The 19,734-nt window shown below is 48.8% G+C and overlaps 1 protein-coding gene and 1 long non-coding RNA gene across 5 annotated transcripts in view; one reads left to right on the top strand and one right to left on the bottom strand.

Moving 5' to 3' along the window:
• The window catches only part of LOC140399576 (Fc receptor-like protein 5), a 105,598-nt gene extending 86,807 nt beyond the window's left edge, over window positions 1-18,791 (top strand). For all 3 annotated transcript variants that reach the window (XM_072489114.1, XM_072489115.1, XM_072489116.1), the window contains 4 exons: window positions 3,119-3,184; window positions 12,551-12,582; window positions 13,732-13,902; window positions 14,032-18,791. In XM_072489114.1, the coding sequence (XP_072345215.1) occupies window positions 3,119-3,184; window positions 12,551-12,582; window positions 13,732-13,872 (239 nt within the window). In that variant the 3' untranslated portion in view covers window positions 13,873-13,902; window positions 14,032-18,791. The remainder of the gene's footprint in view (window positions 1-3,118; window positions 3,185-12,550; window positions 12,583-13,731; window positions 13,903-14,031) is intronic.
• The window catches only part of LOC140399577 (uncharacterized), a 133,612-nt gene that overhangs the window by 101,049 nt on the left and 12,829 nt on the right, over window positions 1-19,734 (bottom strand). The gene's annotated exons all lie outside the window — the stretch shown is intronic.

Raw genomic sequence — 19,734 nt, 5'->3', positions numbered from 1 at the left:
CTTTTTGGATCTCAATGTGACCCAGGCTATCTACACACCCTCCTCCAGACTCAACATCCACCAATTCCTTCTCTTTGGGAATACTGATGCAAAGTATTCATTTATATCTCACCCATTTCCTCTGGCTCCACACATAGATTCCCTTGCCTATCCTTCAGTGGGCCAACCCTTTCCCTGGCTCCCTCTTGCTTTTCATGTACCTGTAAAAAACCTTGGGATTTACCTTAACCCTATTTGCCACTGACTTTTCGTGGTCCCATTTATCCCTCCTGACTCATTGCTTATGTTCCTTCCTGCTTTCCTCATATTCCACACAGGTTCGTCTGTTCCCAGCCTTCTAGTCCTGAGAAATGCCTCCTTTTTCTTTTTGACGAGGCCTATAATATCTTTTGTTTTCCAAGGTTCCCGAAATTTGCCATATTTATCCTTCGTCCGCACAGAAACATGCTGGTCCTGAATTCCTTTCAACTGACATTTGAAAGCCTCCCACATGTCAGATGTTGATTTACATTCGCCCCCAATCTAGGTACTTCAGTTCCTGCCTAATATTCGTATAAGTAGCCTTGCCCCAATTTAGCACATTGAGCCTAGGACCATTCTTATCCTTGTCCACCAGAACTTTAAAACTTACTGAATTGTGGTCACTGTTACCGAAATGCTCCCCGACTGAAACCTCTACCACCTGGCCGGCCTCATTCCCCAATACCAGGTCCAGTATAGACCCTTCCCTAGTTGGACTCTCTGCATATTGTTTTAAGAAGCCCCCCGGATGCTCCTTTCAAACTCTGCCACGATCAAGCCCCTAGCACTAAATGAGTCCTAGTCAATATTGGGGAAGTTAAAGTCTCCCATCAAAACAACCCTGTTGCTTTTACTCCTTTCCAAAATCTGTCTGCCTATCTGCTCCTCGATCTCACGCTAGCTGTAGGGAGGCCTGTAGTAAACCCCCAACATTGTGACTGCACCCTTCTTATTCCTGATCTCTACCCATATAGCCTCACTGCCCTCTGAGGTGTCCTCCCGTAGTACAGCTGTGATATTCTCCCGAACCAGTAGCGCAACTCCTCCATCCCTTTTACACCGCCGCCCCCCCCCCCCCCCTTCCACCTGAAACATCTAAATCCTAGAACATTTAGCTGCCAATCCTGTCCTTCCCTCAACCAGGTCTCTGTAATGGCAACAACATCACAGTTCCAAGTACTAATCCAAGCTCTAAGTTCATCTGCCTTACCCGTAATACTTCTTGCATTAAAACATATGCACTTCAGGCCACCAGACCCGCTGTGTTCAGCAACATCTCCCTGGCTGCTCTGCCTCAGAGCCCCACTGTCCCTATTCCCTAGTTCTCCCTCAATGCTCTCACCTTCTGACCTATTGCTCCCATGCCCACCCCCCTGCCATACTAGTTTAAACCCTCCCATGTGACACTAGCAAACCTCGCGGCCAGGATATTTATGCCTCTCCAGTTGAGTTGCAACCCGTCCTTCTTATACAGGTCACACCTGCCCCGGAAGAGCTCCCAGTGGTCCAGATAGTAGAAACCCTCCGTCCTGCACCAGCTGTTTAGCCCCGTGTTTAGCTGCTCTATTTTCCTATCTCTAGCCTCACTGGCACGTGGCACAGGGAGTAATCCCGAGATTACCACCCTAGAGTAACTTTTACTTTACTCTTTTAACTTTCTGCCTAGCAACCTGAACTCCTGCTGCAGGACCTCATGCCCCTTCCTGCCTATGTCGTTAGTACCAATATGTACAACGACCTCTGCCTGTTTGCCCTCCCCATTCAGGATGCCCTCTACCCGTTCGGAGACATCCTGGACCCTGTCTCCAGGGAGGCAACATACCATCCTGGAGTCTCTTTCACGTCCACAGAAGCGCCTGTCTGTGCCCCTGACTTTAGAGTCCCCTATGACTTGCTCTTCTGCGCTTTGACCCTCCCTTCTGAATATCAGAGCCAGCCGTGGTGCCACTGCTCTGGCTGCTGCTGTTTTCCCCTGATAGGCTATCCCCCCCGACAGTATCCAAAGGGGTATACCTGTTCGAGAGGGGGACAACCACAGGGGATTCATGCACTGAGTGCCTGCCCTTTCTGGTGGTCACCCATCTCTCTGCCTGCACCTTGGGTGTGACCAGAATAACAGGTGAAGAAAGAGAACAAAACAGTATTGAAAAAGCACCTTCTCCCTCTGCCCCGAATTACCTCACTGCACCAAATTACCCAGTTCCAATCCCCACTCTGGATGTGTCTCCTTCACCTGCGCAAAGCTGAATAAGTGTGCTTTCTGTCTGTCTTTCATCCAGAACTCAGCTAACCAGGGCGTTGCCATTCATGTCGATAGGTAAAATACAAGAGCAGGATGTATTTCTGATGGTGTATAAGGTTCTGGTCAGACCCCATTTGGAGGATTGTGAGCAGGTTTGGGCCCGGGTATTTGTTGTGATGGTCCTGGAAATGGTCCAGAGGAGGTTCACAAGAATTAACTTTGGAGTGAAGTGCTTGTCATATGATGAGGGGCTGAGGACTCTGGATCAGAACACGTTGGAGTTTAGAAGGATGAGGGGGGTCTTACAGAAACTTACAGGATACTGCGAGGCCTGGAGAGAGAGGAGATAGAGGGGATGTTTCCATTAGGAGGAGGACCGAGAACCAGAGGGCGCAATATCAGGCTTAAGGGACGCTCCTTTTAAAAAGAGATGAGGAGGAATTCATTCTGCCAGAGTCGAGTGAGTCTGTGGAACTCTTTGCCTTTGAAGGCCAAATCACTGGGTTTCTTTAAGACAGAGAGAGATAGGTTCTTGACTGATAAGGGGATCAGGGGTTATGGGGAGAAGGCAGGAGAATGGGGATGAGAATAATATCAGCCACGATTGGATGTCGGATAGACTCGATGGGCTGAGTTGCCCAATTCTGCTACCGTGCATTATGGTTTTATGGTCTTATCTCAATTTGATATCTCTGATTGAGGATTCCTTTAATCAAGCATTTGGGTCATGTTGACGTACATTTAATTCAAGCATGATTCCAAACTGCTCAGTGCTGTGAAAGTGTAGCAGGCCAGAATCAGGCGGTGAGGGACAGCTGCTTGACATGTAACCCTTCAATCTCTTCTCTCTTTTAGAACACAAAGTGCCGTCCGCTGGTGAAATTGTATACGCCGAAGTCCAAGTGAAGAGGAAGGCGGCTGGTAATATGCATTGAAATCTATTTTTTTTGCACAGGTCTGCACTTAAAGCAAACAGGAAACATAAGGAGCTGGCTCTCTTCAGAACATTGTACTAGGGGGTAAATAATTACTGAAGGACCCCTGATCAGTAGCCCTGAAGCAAACGTTGTCTTTTTTAGCCGGCTGGCATTTGGCACAATGTTCTGGTTGAACTCGAAACCGTGAAATCATTGCCTCCCACATCGAAAGTAGCATACTTATGGAAACGATTTGGAGGAAAATGTAACTGGTCTGATTAGTAAGTTTGCGGACGACACAAAGATTGGTGGAATTGCGGATAGCGATGAGGACTGTCAGAGGACACAGAAGGATATAGATCAGTTGGAGATTTGGGAGGAGTGATGGGAGATGGAGTTTAATCCACGCAAATGTGAGGTAATGCATTTTTCAAGGGCTAATACAGGTGGGAAATATTCAGTAAATGGGAAGAAGCCTTAAGATTATTGACTGACAGGAGAATCTGGGTGTCCAGGTCCACAGGTCACTGAAAGGGGTAACGCAGGTCGAGAAGGCATTCATAGAATTTACAGTGCAGAAGGAGACCATTCGGCCCATCAGGTCTGCACCGGCTCTTCGAAACAGCACCCTACCCAAGGTCAACACCTCCAACCTATCCCCATAACCCAGTAACCCCACCCAACACTAAGGGCAATTTTGGACACTAAGGGCAATTTATCATGGCCAATCCACCTAACCTGCACATCTTTGGACTGTGGGAGGAAACCGGAGCGCCCAGAGGAAACCCACGCACACACGTGGAGGATGTGCAGACTCCACACAGACAGTGACCCAAGCCGGAATCGAACCTGGGACTCTGGAGCTGTGAAGCCACAGTGCTAATCACTTGTGCTACCGTGCATACGGCATGCTTGCCTTCATCGGCCTGGGTATTGAGTATAAAAATTGGCAAGTCATGTTGCAGCTGTACAGATCCTTAATTGCACACTTGCAACATTGGGTCTAATGCTGGTTACCACGCCAGCGGAAGGATGTGGAGGCTTTGCAGATGGTACAAAAGAGGTTTACCAGAATGTTGCCTGGTACGGGGGGCATTAGCTGTGAGGGTATGTTGGATAAACTTGTTTCGTTCTCATTGAACGATGGAGGTTGATGGGCGATGGAGGTTGATAGAAGTCTACGAAAGTTTGAAGGGTATGGACATATTGGACAGTCAGACGTTGTTTCGTCCCCAGGGTAGAGGGGTCAATTACTAGGGGGCATAGGGTTAAGGTGTTCGGGGCAAATTTTAGAGGAGATGTGCGAGGGTCATTTTTACACAGAGGTTAGTGGGTGCCTGGAACTCGCTGCCAGAGGAGGTGGTGGAAGCAGGGACGATAGTGACGTTTAAGAGGCACCCCTTTTTAATGCATTTGGAGTAACCAACTATTTGTTTCGGATTCCGGGGGAATTTAGCGTGGCCAATTCACCAACCTGCAAATCTTTTTGCGTTGTTGTGGTGAGACCCACGCCGACAGGTGGGAAAGTGCAAACTCCACACGGACAGTGACCTGGGGCTGGGATCGAACCCAGATGCACAGCGCCTTGAGGCAGCGGTGCTGACCACTGCGCCATCGTGCTACCCATTTAAGAGGCTTCTCGGCCAGTGCGTGAATAGGACGAGACTTGAAGGATATGGGCACGGAGGTTTAAACGGGCATCATGACCGCGGCAGGTTTGGAGGGCCGAAGGGCCTGTCCCTGTGCTGTACGTTTCTTTGCTCTTTGAAAAGGTGAACACAGAGCCGGCTTGGTCATAAAACAAGGTTTTTCCCCCAAATTGAGCAATTGACCAGCACGAATTTCCGCTAATCACGCCCGTTTGTTTGGTGTGCAGTGGTGAGCATTTCACAGCTATTCGACTGTAGTGTACTTCACCGTCAAGCTCATGAGAGGCCAGACAAAGACTCTTTGAGTAATGGCCAAAGCTTTATTGCAGATACAACTGGGCTGGTGCCCTGCACAGACGTTCATACATTAAGTTACACAAAATAGCATACCCCAATCACTTGTGACTAGTTATCTATGTACAATCGATTGCAAACTACAAACTATCGATGAGGATGACCTAATTTATTACATAGGACTATAATCACCAAATAAGCCATCTATGTATTCTTATAATATCGGCAAGACACGATTTGTGTCTCCGCAATGTACTAACTGCGGGAAATGGGTGCGATGAAGATATTCCTGAGCTGTGGAAGCCACACGACCATCCCATTGTCCAATGTTCTGTAAGAAACATGGCCGGCAGCTGAAAATGACCAATTGAACTCTTGTGTGCCAGCTGTGTGCCAGCTGTGTGACAGCAGCCTTCCTGTAATCGATATGTCAGGGGTCCTTGGATTTGAAGATGTAGACGCTGAGCTGAAACACCTGGGGTGGAAGACTGTTTCTCCCACTACGTGCCAAAGCTGGCGTGGGACCCGTAACGTTTCGCGACCGGCAAATCTGCGGAAACCCCTCACCGATCCCACTACCGGCGCAGGGTCAAACGCCCTCTTTCTGCGCCGAAACGGGCGGGTCCCGGTCCGCGCATGCACACAGCTGATTACCTGCACAGGTGACGCCACGCAACATGGTGCCGACCGTGCGCGGAAGCTAAATCGCCGACCCCAACCTCACAGGCCACGCCCCACCAATCTCCGAAGCCTTCTCGCCTCCCGATTGGGGCCAGCGGCATGGATCCCCGCTGGGTGTGGATGCGCTGGACCCAGTCCTCAGCCGGTATGCCGGATCGGACCACACGTGGCCCTCGGGAATTCAGCCCATGGGTGGTGGAGCGTCACGGGTAGGCCGGCTGACTAGGCGTCAACGGCAGTGCGACTTTGCGCCGAGCACGCATCGATGATGGGGCGGAGAATCGCAAACTGGCACCAGCGCCGGCCACGATTCTGCGGCAGGCATCGATTCACCGCCTGATCGTCGAGTAAAGTTCGGCGTCGGGGAACAGAGAATCCCGACCCTGGTTTTTCACCACTTGTTCCTGTCGATGGAAATTCACCAGCTGCAAACAGCAGCCTGTGTAAAACTGTGCGGTTTAATTTGAGTCGGTGTAAATTGAGAGAAGTGGTTACTCAGCGAGACCTTTGTGTCCGTGTGGATCAATCACTGAAAGGAAGCGCGCAGGTAGGGCAGACAGTAAAGAAGACTAATTGTACCGTGTGGCGGCACGGTAGCAATATTGTTAGCACTGTTCCTTCACAGCTCCAGGGTCCCAGGTTCGATTGCCGGCTTTGGTCACTGTCTGCTGAGCCTGCACGTTCTCCCCGTGGGGTTCCTCCGGGTGCTCCGGTTTCCACCCACAGTCCAAAGATGTACAGGTTAGGGGGATTGGCCGTGTTAAATTGTCCCTTAGTGTCCAAAGATGTGCAGGTTAGGTGGATTGGCCGTGTTAAATTGCCCGTTAGTGTCCAAAGATGTACTGGTTAGGGGGATTGGCCGTGTTAAATTGTCCCTTAGTGTCCAAAGATGTACAGGTTAGTGGGATTGGCCGTGTTAAATTGCCCGTTAGTGTCCAAAGATGTACAGGTTAGGTGGATTGGCCGTGTTAAATTGCCCGTTAGTGTCCAAAGATGTACATGTTAGGTGGATTGGCCGTGTTAAATTGCCCCTTAGTGTCCAAAGATGTACAGGTTAGGTGGATTGGCCGTGTTAAATTGCCCCTTAGTGTCCAAAGATGTACAGGTTAGGTGGATTGGCCGTGATAAATTGCCCGTTAATGTCCAAAGATGTACAGGTTAGGTGGATTGGCCGTGTTAAACTGCCCGTTAATGTCCAAAGGTGTACAGGTTAGGTGGATTGGCCGTGTTAAATTGCCCGTTAATGTCCAAAGATGTACAGGTTAGGTGGATTGGCCGTGCTAAATTGCCCCTTATTGTCCAAAGATGTACAGGTTAGTGGGATTGCCCGTGTTAAACTGCCCGTTAATGTCCAAAGATGTACAGGTTAGTGGGATTGGCCGTGTTAAACTGCCCGTTAATGTCCAAAGATGTACAGGTTAGGTGGATTGGCCATGTTAAATTGTCCCTTAGTGTCCAAAGATGTACAGGTTAGGTGGATTGGCCGTGTTAAACTGCCCGTTAGTGTCCAACGATGTACAGGTTAGGTGGATTGGCCGTGTTAAACTGCCCGTTCGTGTCCAAAGATGTACAGGTTAGGTGTATTGGCCGTGTTAAACTGCCCGTTAGTGTCCAAAGATGTACAGGTTAGGTGGATTGGCCGTGTTAAATTGTCCCTTAGTGTCCGAAGATGTGCAGGTTAGGTGGATTGGCCGTGTTAAACTGCCCGTTAGTGTCCAAAGATGTACAGGTTCGGTGGATTGGCCGTGTTAAATTGTCCCTCAGTGTCCAAAGATGTACAGGTTAGGTGGATTGGCCGTGTTAAATTGTCCCTTATTGTGAAAAGATGTGCAGGTTAGGTGGATTGGCCGTGTTAAATTGTCCCTTAGTGTCCAAAGATGTACAGGTTAGGTGGACTGGCCGTGTTAAATTGTCCCTTAGTGTCCAAAGATGTGCAGGTTAGGTGGATTGGCCGTGTTAAATTGTCCCTTAGTGTCCAAAGATGTACAGGTTAGGTGGATTGGCCGTGTTAAACTGCCCGTTCGTGTCCAAAGATGTACAGGTTAGGTGTATTGGCCGTGTTAAACTGCCCGTTAGTGTCCAAAGATGTACAGGTTAGGTGGATTGGCCGTGTTAAATTGTCCCTTAGTGTCCGAAGATGTGCAGGTTAGGTGGATTGGCCGTGTTAAACTGCCCGTTAGTGTCCAAAGATGTACAGGTTCGGTGGATTGGCCGTGTTAAATTGTCCCTCAGTGTCCAAAGATGTACAGGTTAGGTGGATTGGCCGTGTTAAATTGTCCCTTAGTGTCCGAAGATGTGCAGGTTAGGTGGATTGGCCGTGTTAAACTGCCCGTTAGTGTCCAAAGATGTACAGGTTAGGTGTATTGGCCGTGTTAAACTGCCCGTTAGTGTCCAAAGATGTACAGGTTAGGTGGATTGGCCGTGTTAAATTGTCCCTTAGTGTCCGAAGATGTGCAGGTTAGGTGGATTGGCCGTGTTAAACTGCCCGTTAGTGTCCAAAGATGTACAGGTTCGGTGGATTGGCCGTGTTAAATTGTCCCTCAGTGTCCAAAGATGTACAGGTTAGGTGGATTGGCCGTGTTAAATTGTCCCTTATTGTGAAAAGATGTGCAGGTTAGGTGGATTGGCCGTGTTAAATTGTCCCTTAGTGTCCAAAGATGTACAGGTTAGGTGGACTGGCCGTGTTAAATTGTCCCTTAGTGTCCGAAGATGTGCAGGTTAGGTGGATTGGCCGTGTTAAACTGCCCGTTAGTGTCCAAAGATGTACAGGTTAGGTGTATTGGCCGTGTTAAACTGCCCGTTAGTGTCCAAAGATGTACAGGTTAGGTGGATTGGCCGTGTTAAATTGTCCCTTAGTGTCCGAAGATGTGCAGGTTAGGTGGATTGGCCGTGTTAAACTGCCCGTTAGTGTCCAAAGATGTACAGGTTCGGTGGATTGGCCGTGTTAAATTGTCCCTCAGTGTCCAAAGATGTACAGGTTAGGTGGATTGGCCGTGTTAAATTGTCCCTTATTGTGAAAAGATGTGCAGGTTAGGTGGATTGGCCGTGTTAAATTGTCCCTTAGTGTCCAAAGATGTACAGGTTAGGTGGACTGGCCGTGTTAAATTGTCCCTTAGTGTCCAAAGATGTGCAGGTTAGGTGGATTGGCCGTGTTAAATTGTCCCTTAGTGTCCAAAGATGTACAGGTTAGGTGGATTGGCCGTGTTAAACTGCCCGTTCGTGTCCAAAGATGTACAGGTTAGGTGTATTGGCCGTGTTAAACTGCCCGTTAGTGTCCAAAGATGTACAGGTTAGGTGGATTGGCCGTGTTAAATTGTCCCTTAGTGTCCGAAGATGTGCAGGTTAGGTGGATTGGCCGTGTTAAACTGCCCGTTAGTGTCCAAAGATGTACAGGTTCGGTGGATTGGCCGTGTTAAATTGTCCCTCAGTGTCCAAAGATGTACAGGTTAGGTGGATTGGCCGTGTTAAATTGTCCCTTAGTGTCCGAAGATGTGCAGGTTAGGTGGATTGGCCGTGTTAAACTGCCCGTTAGTGTCCAAAGATGTACAGGTTCGGTGGATTGGCCGTGTTAAATTGTCCCTCAGTGTCCAAAGATGTACAGGTTAGGTGGATTGGCCGTGTTAAATTGTCCCTTATTGTGAAAAGATGTGCAGGTTAGGTGGATTGGCCGTGTTAAATTGTCCCTTAGTGTCCAAAGATGTACAGGTTAGGTGGACTGGCCGTGTTAAATTGTCCCTTAGTGTTCAAAGATGTGCAGGTTAGGTGGATTGGCCGTGTTAAATTGTCCCTTAGTGTCCAAAGATGTACAGGTTAGGTGGATTGGCCGTGTTAAACTGCCCGTTCGTGTCCAAAGATGTACAGGTTAGGTGTATTGGCCGTGTTAAACTGCCCGTTAGTGTCCAAAGATGTACAGGTTAGGTGGATTGGCCGTGTTAAATTGTCCCTTAGTGTCCGAAGATGTGCAGGTTAGGTGGATTGGCCGTGTTAAACTGCCCGTTAGTGTCCAAAGATGTACAGGTTCGGTGGATTGGCCGTGTTAAATTGTCCCTCAGTGTCCAAAGATGTACAGGTTAGGTGGATTGGCCGTGTTAAATTGTCCCTTAGTGTCCGAAGATGTGCAGGTTAGGTGGATTGGCCGTGTTAAACTGCCCGTTAGTGTCCAAAGATGTACAGGTTCGGTGGATTGGCCGTGTTAAATTGTCCCTCAGTGTCCAAAGATGTACAGGTTAGGTGGATTGGCCGTGTTAAATTGTCCCTTATTGTGAAAGATGTGCAGGTTAGGTGGATTGGCCGTGTTAAATTGTCCCTTAGTGTCCAAAGATGTACAGGTTAGGTGGACTGGCCGTGTTAAATTGTCCCTTAGTGTCCAAAGATGTGCAGGTTAGGTGGATTGGCCGTGTTAAATTGTCCCTTAGTGTCCAAAGATGTACACGTTATGGGGATTGGCAATGCTATTTTGTCCCTTAGTGTCCAAACATGTGCACCGTAGGGGGATTAGACATGTTAAATTGCCCCTAGTGTCCAAAGATAAGAACATAAGACATGGGAGCAGAATTATTCTTTTTATTTAAATTATATAAATTTAGAGTGCCCAATTCATGCCTTCCAATTAATGGGCAATTTGGCGTGGCCAATCCACCTCCCCTGCACATCTTTGGGTTGTGGGGGCGAAACCCAAGCAAACACGGGGAGAATGTGCAAACTCCACATGCACAGTGACCCAGAGCCGGGATCGAACCTGGGACCTCGGTGCCGTGAATAGGAGCAGAATTAGTCCATTCGGCCCATCGAATCTGCTCCACGGTTCAATAATGCCTGCTGTGTTTCTCAACTCCGTTCTCCTGCCTTCACCCACAAACCCTGATCGCCTTATTCATCAAAAATATCTATCTGTCTTCAAGACAGTCAGCGATTTGACCCTCACAGCCTTCTGTGGCAAAGAGTTCCGCAGATTCAACACCCTCTGGCTGAAGAAATTCCTCCTCATCTCTGTTTTAAAGGATCGCCCTTCAGTCTGAGGCTGTGCCCTCGGGTTCTAGTTTCTCCTACTAGTCGAAACATCCTCTCCACCTTCACTCTATTCAGGCCTCACATCATCCTATAAGTTGAATAATACCCCCCATCCCCTCATCCTTCTAAACTCTGAGGAGTACAGACGAGTTGCACAGTAACCGTTTGCCAACTCTTCATTCCAGGGATCATTTTTGTAATCCTTCCCAGGACCCTTAACAAGGCCAGCACATTCTGCCTCAGATATAGGGCTGAATATCGCTCACAGTATGCACGGATATACCTGCTAGCTTTATTGACCATGCTAAAAATACCCCTTAGTGTCCAAACATGTGCAGGTTCCGGGGATTGGCCGTGTTAAATTGCCCGTTAGTGTCCAAAGATGTACAGGTTACGGGGATTGGCCGTGTTAAACTGCCCGTTAGTGTCCAAAGATGTACAGGTTACGGGGATTGGCCGTGTTAAATTGCCCCTTAGTGCCCAAAGATGTGCAGTTGTGTCTGGTTTTGTCTTACAGGAGGCTGTCTGGTTTAGTGGCTCTTTCAGAGGATCGCTGCAGACTCCATGGTCCAAATGACTTACTTTAGCATAGTAGGAATGCTGTGCTTCCATCATTCAAGGAGTGCTCACACTCTTACTTTCATGTGTTATTGCATTGGAATGATTTGGGGATGACCAGTTTATTGGCGTTTTTGACTGGGCCTCACAATAAGGTGGGGTGCGGAAGTGGGTGGGGGGGTAGTCGCACACCGAAAATTCCCACTGGGGAGATGGTCACAGCTTTATAAGATCAATATAGTAACCCAAAGGTCCTGCCTAATAATCTCTGGATATGGGTTCACAATCCACCACAGCAATTCGCGGAGATCAACTGTGACAAATGATGAGTATGTGGGATTGGAAAGTCTGAGTCACGGTGAGCATTTAGCAATTGCAGCGGAAATGTGATCCACTGCTGCCCCTCCATGAGCGGAGGTATGTCTGCCGTCCTGACTGTTCTCATCCAGATCCACAGGGATTTGCTTGACCCCCTAACTGTGCTGGTAAAGTGGCGGAGAATGCCACTCGAGAGAGGTTGCAATAAAGGAATGGAGCCCTGACCCTTATTGCACCACGGGTAATGCAGAGGAAGGTGGCTCAACGCCACCTCCTGTAGACCAGTAAGGAAATTGCAATGAATTCTGCCATTGCCGCCACTGCCCACACCCCCATGAAATAAAGGTGACTCCTTACTTTGATCTTCAATTGGCCAACAGCATTGTGTGCTGCTTTCATTGGCCAAAGTGGTGCACTCCCCCCGCCCCTCTCCCCCCGCGCACCCGAGCTCCAAATGTAAAGTAAAGTGTTTTCCAAGTCACTTGTCTGAACTCGTTCATGAAATGAAAATCGCTTATTGTCACAAGTAGGCTTCAAATGAAGTTACTGTGACAAGCCCCTAGTCGCCACATACCGGCACCTGTTCTGGGAGGCTGGTACGGGAATTGAACCGTGCTGCTAGCCTGCCTTGGTCTGCTTCCAAAGCCAGCGATTTAGCCCTGTGCTAAACCAGCCCCTATTTATCATATCTATTGCAATCCCACTTCACCAACGGCAGAGGTTCTGTCTACTTGTGGGAAGAACAGACATGTTTACTGACATATTAACGAGGATAATGGGGGGAGGGGAGGGAAGGGGGGGCTGGAATTGGAATATCACCCGGAAAGCAAACTCAAAGTTGAGTATTTTGTTCCCTATAGGTGACAATGGAAATGGAGCTGGAAGAATCCCAGTAAGTGTCTTATTTAACCACATCATTAATGTTGGAGGGAATCAGAGGAGAGCAACATTTTGGGGCACATGTCCATAGTTTGCTGAAGTCAGCAGGGCAGGTAGATAAGCGGATCAAAAACTCACTGTCACAAAGAGTGTCAGAGGAGGAAAACTCTCACAACATAAAGGGTTGCCCGACTCAGGGACACGGGAGGGAATCTATGATTGTCACCAGAGGAAATTGGCGAGGTACTGAATGACTACGTTGTGTCAGTATTCACCAAAGAGAAGGACTTGATGGATGTGGAGACTGGGGAAGGGTGTTAAGATTGTTTGGGTCAAGTTAATATCAAAAAGGAGGCGGTGTTGGGCGTCTTGAAAAACATTAATATCGATAAGTCCCCAGGGCCGGATGCGATATACCCCAGAATACTGAGGGAGGCACTGGACGTAAGCGCTGGGACCCTGACACGAATCCTTGTCTCCGCACTGGCTACAGAGGAGGTCCCAGAGGACTGGAGAATAGCCAATGCTGTAGGCACTGGGATGCAGTGGCGTAGTGGTATTATCACTGGACGACTGAACCAGAAACCCAAGGTAATGCTCCGGGGATGCGGGTTCGAATCCCGGCACTGCAGATGGCGAAGTTTGAATTTAATAAAAATCTGGAATTAAATGTGCAATGATGACCATTGCTGGTTGTCGTAAAACTCCATCTGGATCAGAGAAGGAAATCTGCCAAATTTGCCTGGTCTGACCCCAGCCCCTCAGCAATGTGCTTGACGTTTAACTGCCCTGCAAGCGCAGTTAGGGATGGACAATAAATGCTGGCCCAGCCTGCGACACGCACGTCCCCTGAACGAATAAAACAAAACAGGTATAAGATGGGGCTAGATGGATACGGACCGCGGAAATGTGGACGGTTTTATGTTAGATGGGCAGGCTTGGAGGGCAGAAGGTCCTGTTCCTGGGCTGTAACTTTCTTTGTTCTTTATTCCCAGAGACACAAACAGATACAAAATTACACACACAAGCTGTCCCTATGTAAACGTATTAGTCCCAGTGCTCTGACCGCATACAGTACCTGGAGGAGGAGGAGGTTCTGACCGATACGGTTTAAATTCGAGCAGGCAGCGAGTGTATTGATACCCTCTCCACTCCCTTTCAGGGCAAGGCCGATTATTATGTCACTTACGCGACTCTGAACCATCTACAAATGGAAAGGGATGGAGACTTGGTGCCCCGACAGGAAGAGGAAGGAAGGTCTTCAGATTATGTTGAAATCTACCAAAATGTGCGGAGGTTATAGTCACTGACTGAACCGTGCTCCTGCCGATGGGTAAATATGTTCCATTTTGCCAGGGAGTGTCCCTCATTGAATTATTCAAGCAAAGTAAGATTTGTATATTTTTCACACCACAAAGAGCCTTATTACACATGACCTTATTCCTACTATCTGCTGCATTAGGACGGAATCATCACCATGGAACGGGTACACCACCCAGCTTGCTTCAAGAGAAAAAACCTTATGTGGATGGAAATGCCAAATGGTAAAAATTAACATTTAAAGCTTATGTCCATCTACTTTCGTGATCATAAATATTTCCTTTGCAACAACAATGAGGACCGGCTATTCGGACATGTCAGTGGTTAACTGAGCATCAGCCACAATGTTTTGGGCCAACCCCTGAGAATGGGAAAGACACCATTGACACAGGAGATTCGGTGCGACCAGTCCCTGCAACTCTGCTGCGGTTACGAAGGAATCATCCAGGATTGACTGATTGCCAATCTCTGTTTTTTATACAAGTCTTGCTCATAAATGGACACACAGAGAGCGAGGGACACACAGAGAGCGAGGGACACACAGAGAGCGAGGGACACACAGAGAGCGAGGGACACACAGAGAGCGAGGGACACAGAGAGAGAGAGGGAAACACAGAGCGTGAGAGGCACCCAGAGAGCGAGGGACACATAGAGAGCGAGGGACACATAGAGAGCGAGGGACACACAGAGAGCGAGGCACACACAGACAGCGAGGGACACACAGAGAGCGAGGGACACACAGAGAGCGAGGGGCACACAGAGAGCGAGGGACACACACAGAGAGCGAGGGACACACAGATAGCGAGGGACACACACAGAGAGCGAGGGACACACAGAGAGTGAGGGACAAACACAGAGAGCAAGGGACACCCAGAGAGCGAGGGACACACAGGGAGTTGGGACACACAGAGAGCGAGGGACACACAGAGAGCGAGGGAAACACAGAGAGCGAGGGACACACAGAGAGCGAGGAACACACAAAGAGAGCGAGGGACACACACTGAGAGCGAGGGACAGACACAGTGCGAGGGACACACACAGAGAGCGAGGAACACACAGAGAGCGAGGGACACACAGAGAGCGAGGGACACAGAGAGAGAGAGGGAAACACAGAGAGTGAGAGGCACCCAGAGAGCGAGGGACACATAGAGAGCGAGGGACACATAGAGAGCGAGGGACACACAGAGAGCGAGGCACACACAGACAGCGAGGGACACACAGAGAGCGAGGGACACACAGAGAGCGAGGGACACACAGAGAGCGAGGGGCACACAAAGAGCGAGGGACACACACAGAGAGCGAGGGACACACAGATAGCGAGGGACACACACAGAGAGCGAGGGACACACAGAGAGTGAGGGACAAACACAGAGAGCAAGGGACACACAGAGAGCGAGGGACACACAGGGAGTTGGGACACACAGAGAGCGAGGGACACACAGAGAGCGAGGCGCACACAGAGAGCGAGGGACACACAGAGAGCTGGGACACACAGAGAGCGAGGGAAACACAGAGAGCGAGGGAAACACAGAGAGCGAGGGACACACAAAGAGAGCGAGGGACACACACTGAGAGCGAGGGACAGACACAGTGCGAGGGACACACACAGAGAGCGAGGAACACACAGAGAGTGAGGGAACACACAGAGAGCGAGGGACACACAGAGCGAGGGACACACAGAGAGTGAGGGACACACAGAGAGTGAGGGAACACACAGAGAGCGAGGGACACACAGAGCGAGGGACACACAGAGAGCGAGGGACACACAGAGAGCGAGGGACACACAGAGAGCGAGGGACACACACAGAGCGAGGGACACACAGAGACCGAGGGACACAGAGAGAGCGAGGGACACAGAGAGAGCGAGGGACACAGAGAGCGAGGGACACACAGAGAGCGAGGGACACACACAGAGACCGAGGGACACACAGAGAGAGCGAGGGACACACAGAGAGCGAGGGACACACACAGAGAGCGAGGGACACACAGAGTGCGAGGGACACACAGACAGCTGGGACACACAGAGAGCGAGGGACACACAGAGAGCGAGGGACACACAGAGAGCGAGGGACACACAGAGATTGGGGCACACAGAGAGCGAGGGACACACAGAGAGCTGGGACACACAGAGAGAGAGGGAAACACAGAGAGCGAGTGGCACACAGAGAGCGAGGGACACATAGAGAGCGAGGGACACACAGAGAGCGAGGCACACACAGAGAGCGAGGGACACACAGAGAGCGAGGGACACACAGAGACCGGGGGACACACAGAGAGCGAGGGACACAGAGAGCAAGGGACACACAGAGCGAGGGGCACACACAGAGAGCGAGTGACACACAGAGAGCGAGGCACACACAGAGAGCGAGGGACACACACAGAGAGCGAGGGACACACAGAGAGCGAGTGACACACACAGAGAGCGAGGGACACACAGAGAGTGAGGGACACACACAGAGAGCAAGGGACACACAGAGAGCGAGGGACACACAGGGAGTTGGGACACACAGAGAGCGAGGGACACACAGAGTCCTCTACACTGTCCCAATCAAACACTCCCAGGATAGGTACAGCATGAGGTTAGATAAAGAGTAAAGCTCCCTCTGCACTGATCCCATCAAACACTCCCAGGACAGGTACAGCACGGGGTGAGAAACAGAGTAAAGCTCCCTCTACACTGTCCCCATTAAACATTCCCAGGACAGGTCCAGCATGAGGTTAGATAAAGAGTAAAGCTCCCTCTGCACTGATCCCATCAAACACTCCCAGGACAGGTACAGCATGGGGTTAGATACAGAGTAAAGCTCCCTCGAGACTGCCCCCATCAAACACTCCCAGGACAGGTACAGCACAGCGTTAGATACACAGTAAAGCTCCCTCTACATCTGTCCTCACCAAACACTCCCAGGAGAGGTACATAGGAACAGGAATGGGCCATTCAGCTGATCGAGCCTGCCTTAGCGACTAGACCACCTTAATCAATAACCTATTTTAATAATCCGATACAAAATCCTGGATCAATTTATTTCCCAGCAGCATCAGTAGCTGTAAATGCTGCTCTACACTGTGTCAGAAATATTACTGCATTAGAGAATGTCATTGTGAATATTACCTTGTAATATATAACCGTTCACATCCATATCGCTATTGAGAACACATTAGCTCCTTTCCCAGTGATCACTGCAGTTGGCCCCGTCACTGTTTATACTATAAGCTCTTGTCCCAGTTAATACTACATTACACCACACTGCTGTGGACACAACAATTTACCCTTTTGGAGTGCTGACTACCATGTACCCAGGGTAAGAGCCTGTGGGACTACCATGTATAATAATCTTTATTGTCACAGGTGGGCTTTCATTAACACTGCAATGAAGTTACTGTGAAAAGCCCCTAGTCTCCACATTCCGGCGCCTGTTCGGGTCCACAGAGGGAGCATTCAGAATGTCTAAATTACCCAACAGCACGTCTGTCAGACTTGTGGGAGGAAACCGGAGCTCCCGGAGGAAACCCTCGCAGACACAGAGAGAACGTGCCGGGGATCGAACCCGGGACCCTGGAGCTGTGAAGCCACAGTGCTACCCACTGTGCTACCGTGCCACGTAATGTGTCATACACACAACCTCCCCCCTCACCCCAGACACACAAACACGTGTACAGACAAACACAAACTCACACACAGACACAAACACAGACAGGCTGCGTCAAAACATCTTTCAAATGGAGCGAGATCCATTCTCCACCTTTAACTTGGAGAGGTGTATCTGGCCTGTGTGTGACCCAAGTCACACACTGACTCTGAACATCCTCACAGCAGCTTGGGGACAGACTTTTCTAAAGCACTTTTCAGAACCTTTGGGTATCACAAACTGCTTCACAGGCAATGGAGCCCTTTTGAAATCTAGTCAGTGGTAATTTTGGAAATGGACCAGCTAATTTCAGAGAGACACACAGAAACAGGATGAGATTGAGCTGTACATGTTTCACAGCTGACACTGAGACACACACGAGATGTACAATATCAATTATTATTCTGAAGCATTTGATTAAATCACCCTTAAACTAAATTCCAGTGTTTCAGAGTAAAGCTTCATCTACACTGCCCATCAAACACTCACAACCCAAATACTGTCTGGGGTTAAATACAGAGTCAAAATCCCTCTGTCCTGTCCAAAGAATTTTTCATTGCAGATAGTTATTTTTATTTTTTAGAAAAGCAGAACTCAAATTGCACCGAATCCCAGGGTGGACTCTTGTTTATTTCAGCCCTTCACATTCAAACATGAAGTTTAAGCTCCGATTACAGGTGTCTGCTTGTCTCTGTTTGTATATTCTCTGTTATTGATGTTTTGTCATTTGTCTGAAGTATTTGAATAATAGGCCTTGGTTAATCAATCCTTTATCCCAGCACATGGAAGTTGTGAATCTTCAAGGCTCTCAGTCTAATGTAGATAACAAAAAACTACATCCTTTGATCAATCCATTCCCCAACCCTAAATAGATCTCACACATTTCCATAATGCAGGAATTTCTCCATCAAAACTTCCAATCCGTTCCCAATACTCTTGTTAACACTTGCCTGTATAACCTAAATTCCACTGACAGATTCCGAAAGCTGCACAGAAAAATGACAGTTTATTTTAAACTTTGAAACAAAACTATTTGAACTTGTGCTTCAATCCTATTGTACAGAAATGTTGTCCCTGTGGGCTGACAGTTTCACAGTGAGACTGAAACATTGAGGTACGCCTCGCACTGCACTTGACAACATTTGTGGCACTTCCACAATCTACCATACATTGCTGTCTGTATTGTGCGAATCCAGCTGTGAAATATCTGTCCAGTTTAAACTTCCACTGTTTCTGTCTTCTCATCATTTATAAAGATCACGGTTCTATCCTTTTTATGTCTAAAGCACATCATCTAAACATTTCCCAACACTGAAACACGTCCACCAGTTCAGTCTACTGCCAAAACGATAATATCTCCCTGCAATTTGATGTTTCCAGCTATGTTGCTTACAACGCTGTCTAATGTTTGGTGTCATTGGCAAACTGGGATGTGTAGCATTCTATCAAATTGTCTTAAATGGCTAAGATATATGTGTGTGTGTGACAATGTGTGTGTACACGCATGTGTCTATGCACGCAGGGTGTGTGTGCATGTATCTGGACCCGTGTATGTATCAGTCAGTGTGTGCACGCACATGTGTGTGTGTATCTGTAAACTTGTGTGTGTAAACGCATTTAAGTCTCAAAGGAAAATATGAGCAGGTGTAGGCGATTTGGCCCATCGAGTCTGCTCCACCATTCAAACAGATCCTGGCACGCACAGACGCACGCACACTCACACACATTCCGATTTTATTATACACACTCGATTTGTGTCTGGAACATGCTCAATGAGTGAGCTTCCACAACCCTCTGGATCAGAGAATTCCAAAGATTCTCCACCCTCTGAATGAAGAAATTCCCCCTCATCTCAGTCTGCAATGGTCTACCCCTGATTCTGGGTATTCATGTCAAGAGGGAGAGAATACAAGACCAGGGATGTACTTCTGGGGCTGTATAAGGCTCTGGTCAGATCCCATTTGGAGTATTGTGAGCAGTTTTGGGCCCAGTATCTAAGGAAGGATGTGCTGGCCTTGGAAAGAGTCCAGAGGAGGTTCACAAGAATGTTCCCTGGAATGAAGAACCTGTCGTATGAGGAATGGTTGAGGACACTGGGTCTGTACACATTGGAGTTTAGAAGGATGAGGGGGGGTCTTATTGAAACTTACAGGATACTGCGAGGCCTGGATAGAGTGGACGTGGAGAGGATGTTTCCACATGTAGGAAAAACTAGA

The sequence above is a fragment of the Scyliorhinus torazame genome, chromosome 23 (genome assembly GCF_047496885.1).
Source record: "Scyliorhinus torazame isolate Kashiwa2021f chromosome 23, sScyTor2.1, whole genome shotgun sequence".
Taxonomy (NCBI): domain Eukaryota; kingdom Metazoa; phylum Chordata; class Chondrichthyes; order Carcharhiniformes; family Scyliorhinidae; genus Scyliorhinus; species Scyliorhinus torazame.
This window is presented reverse-complemented; position numbering and strand designations above follow the sequence as displayed.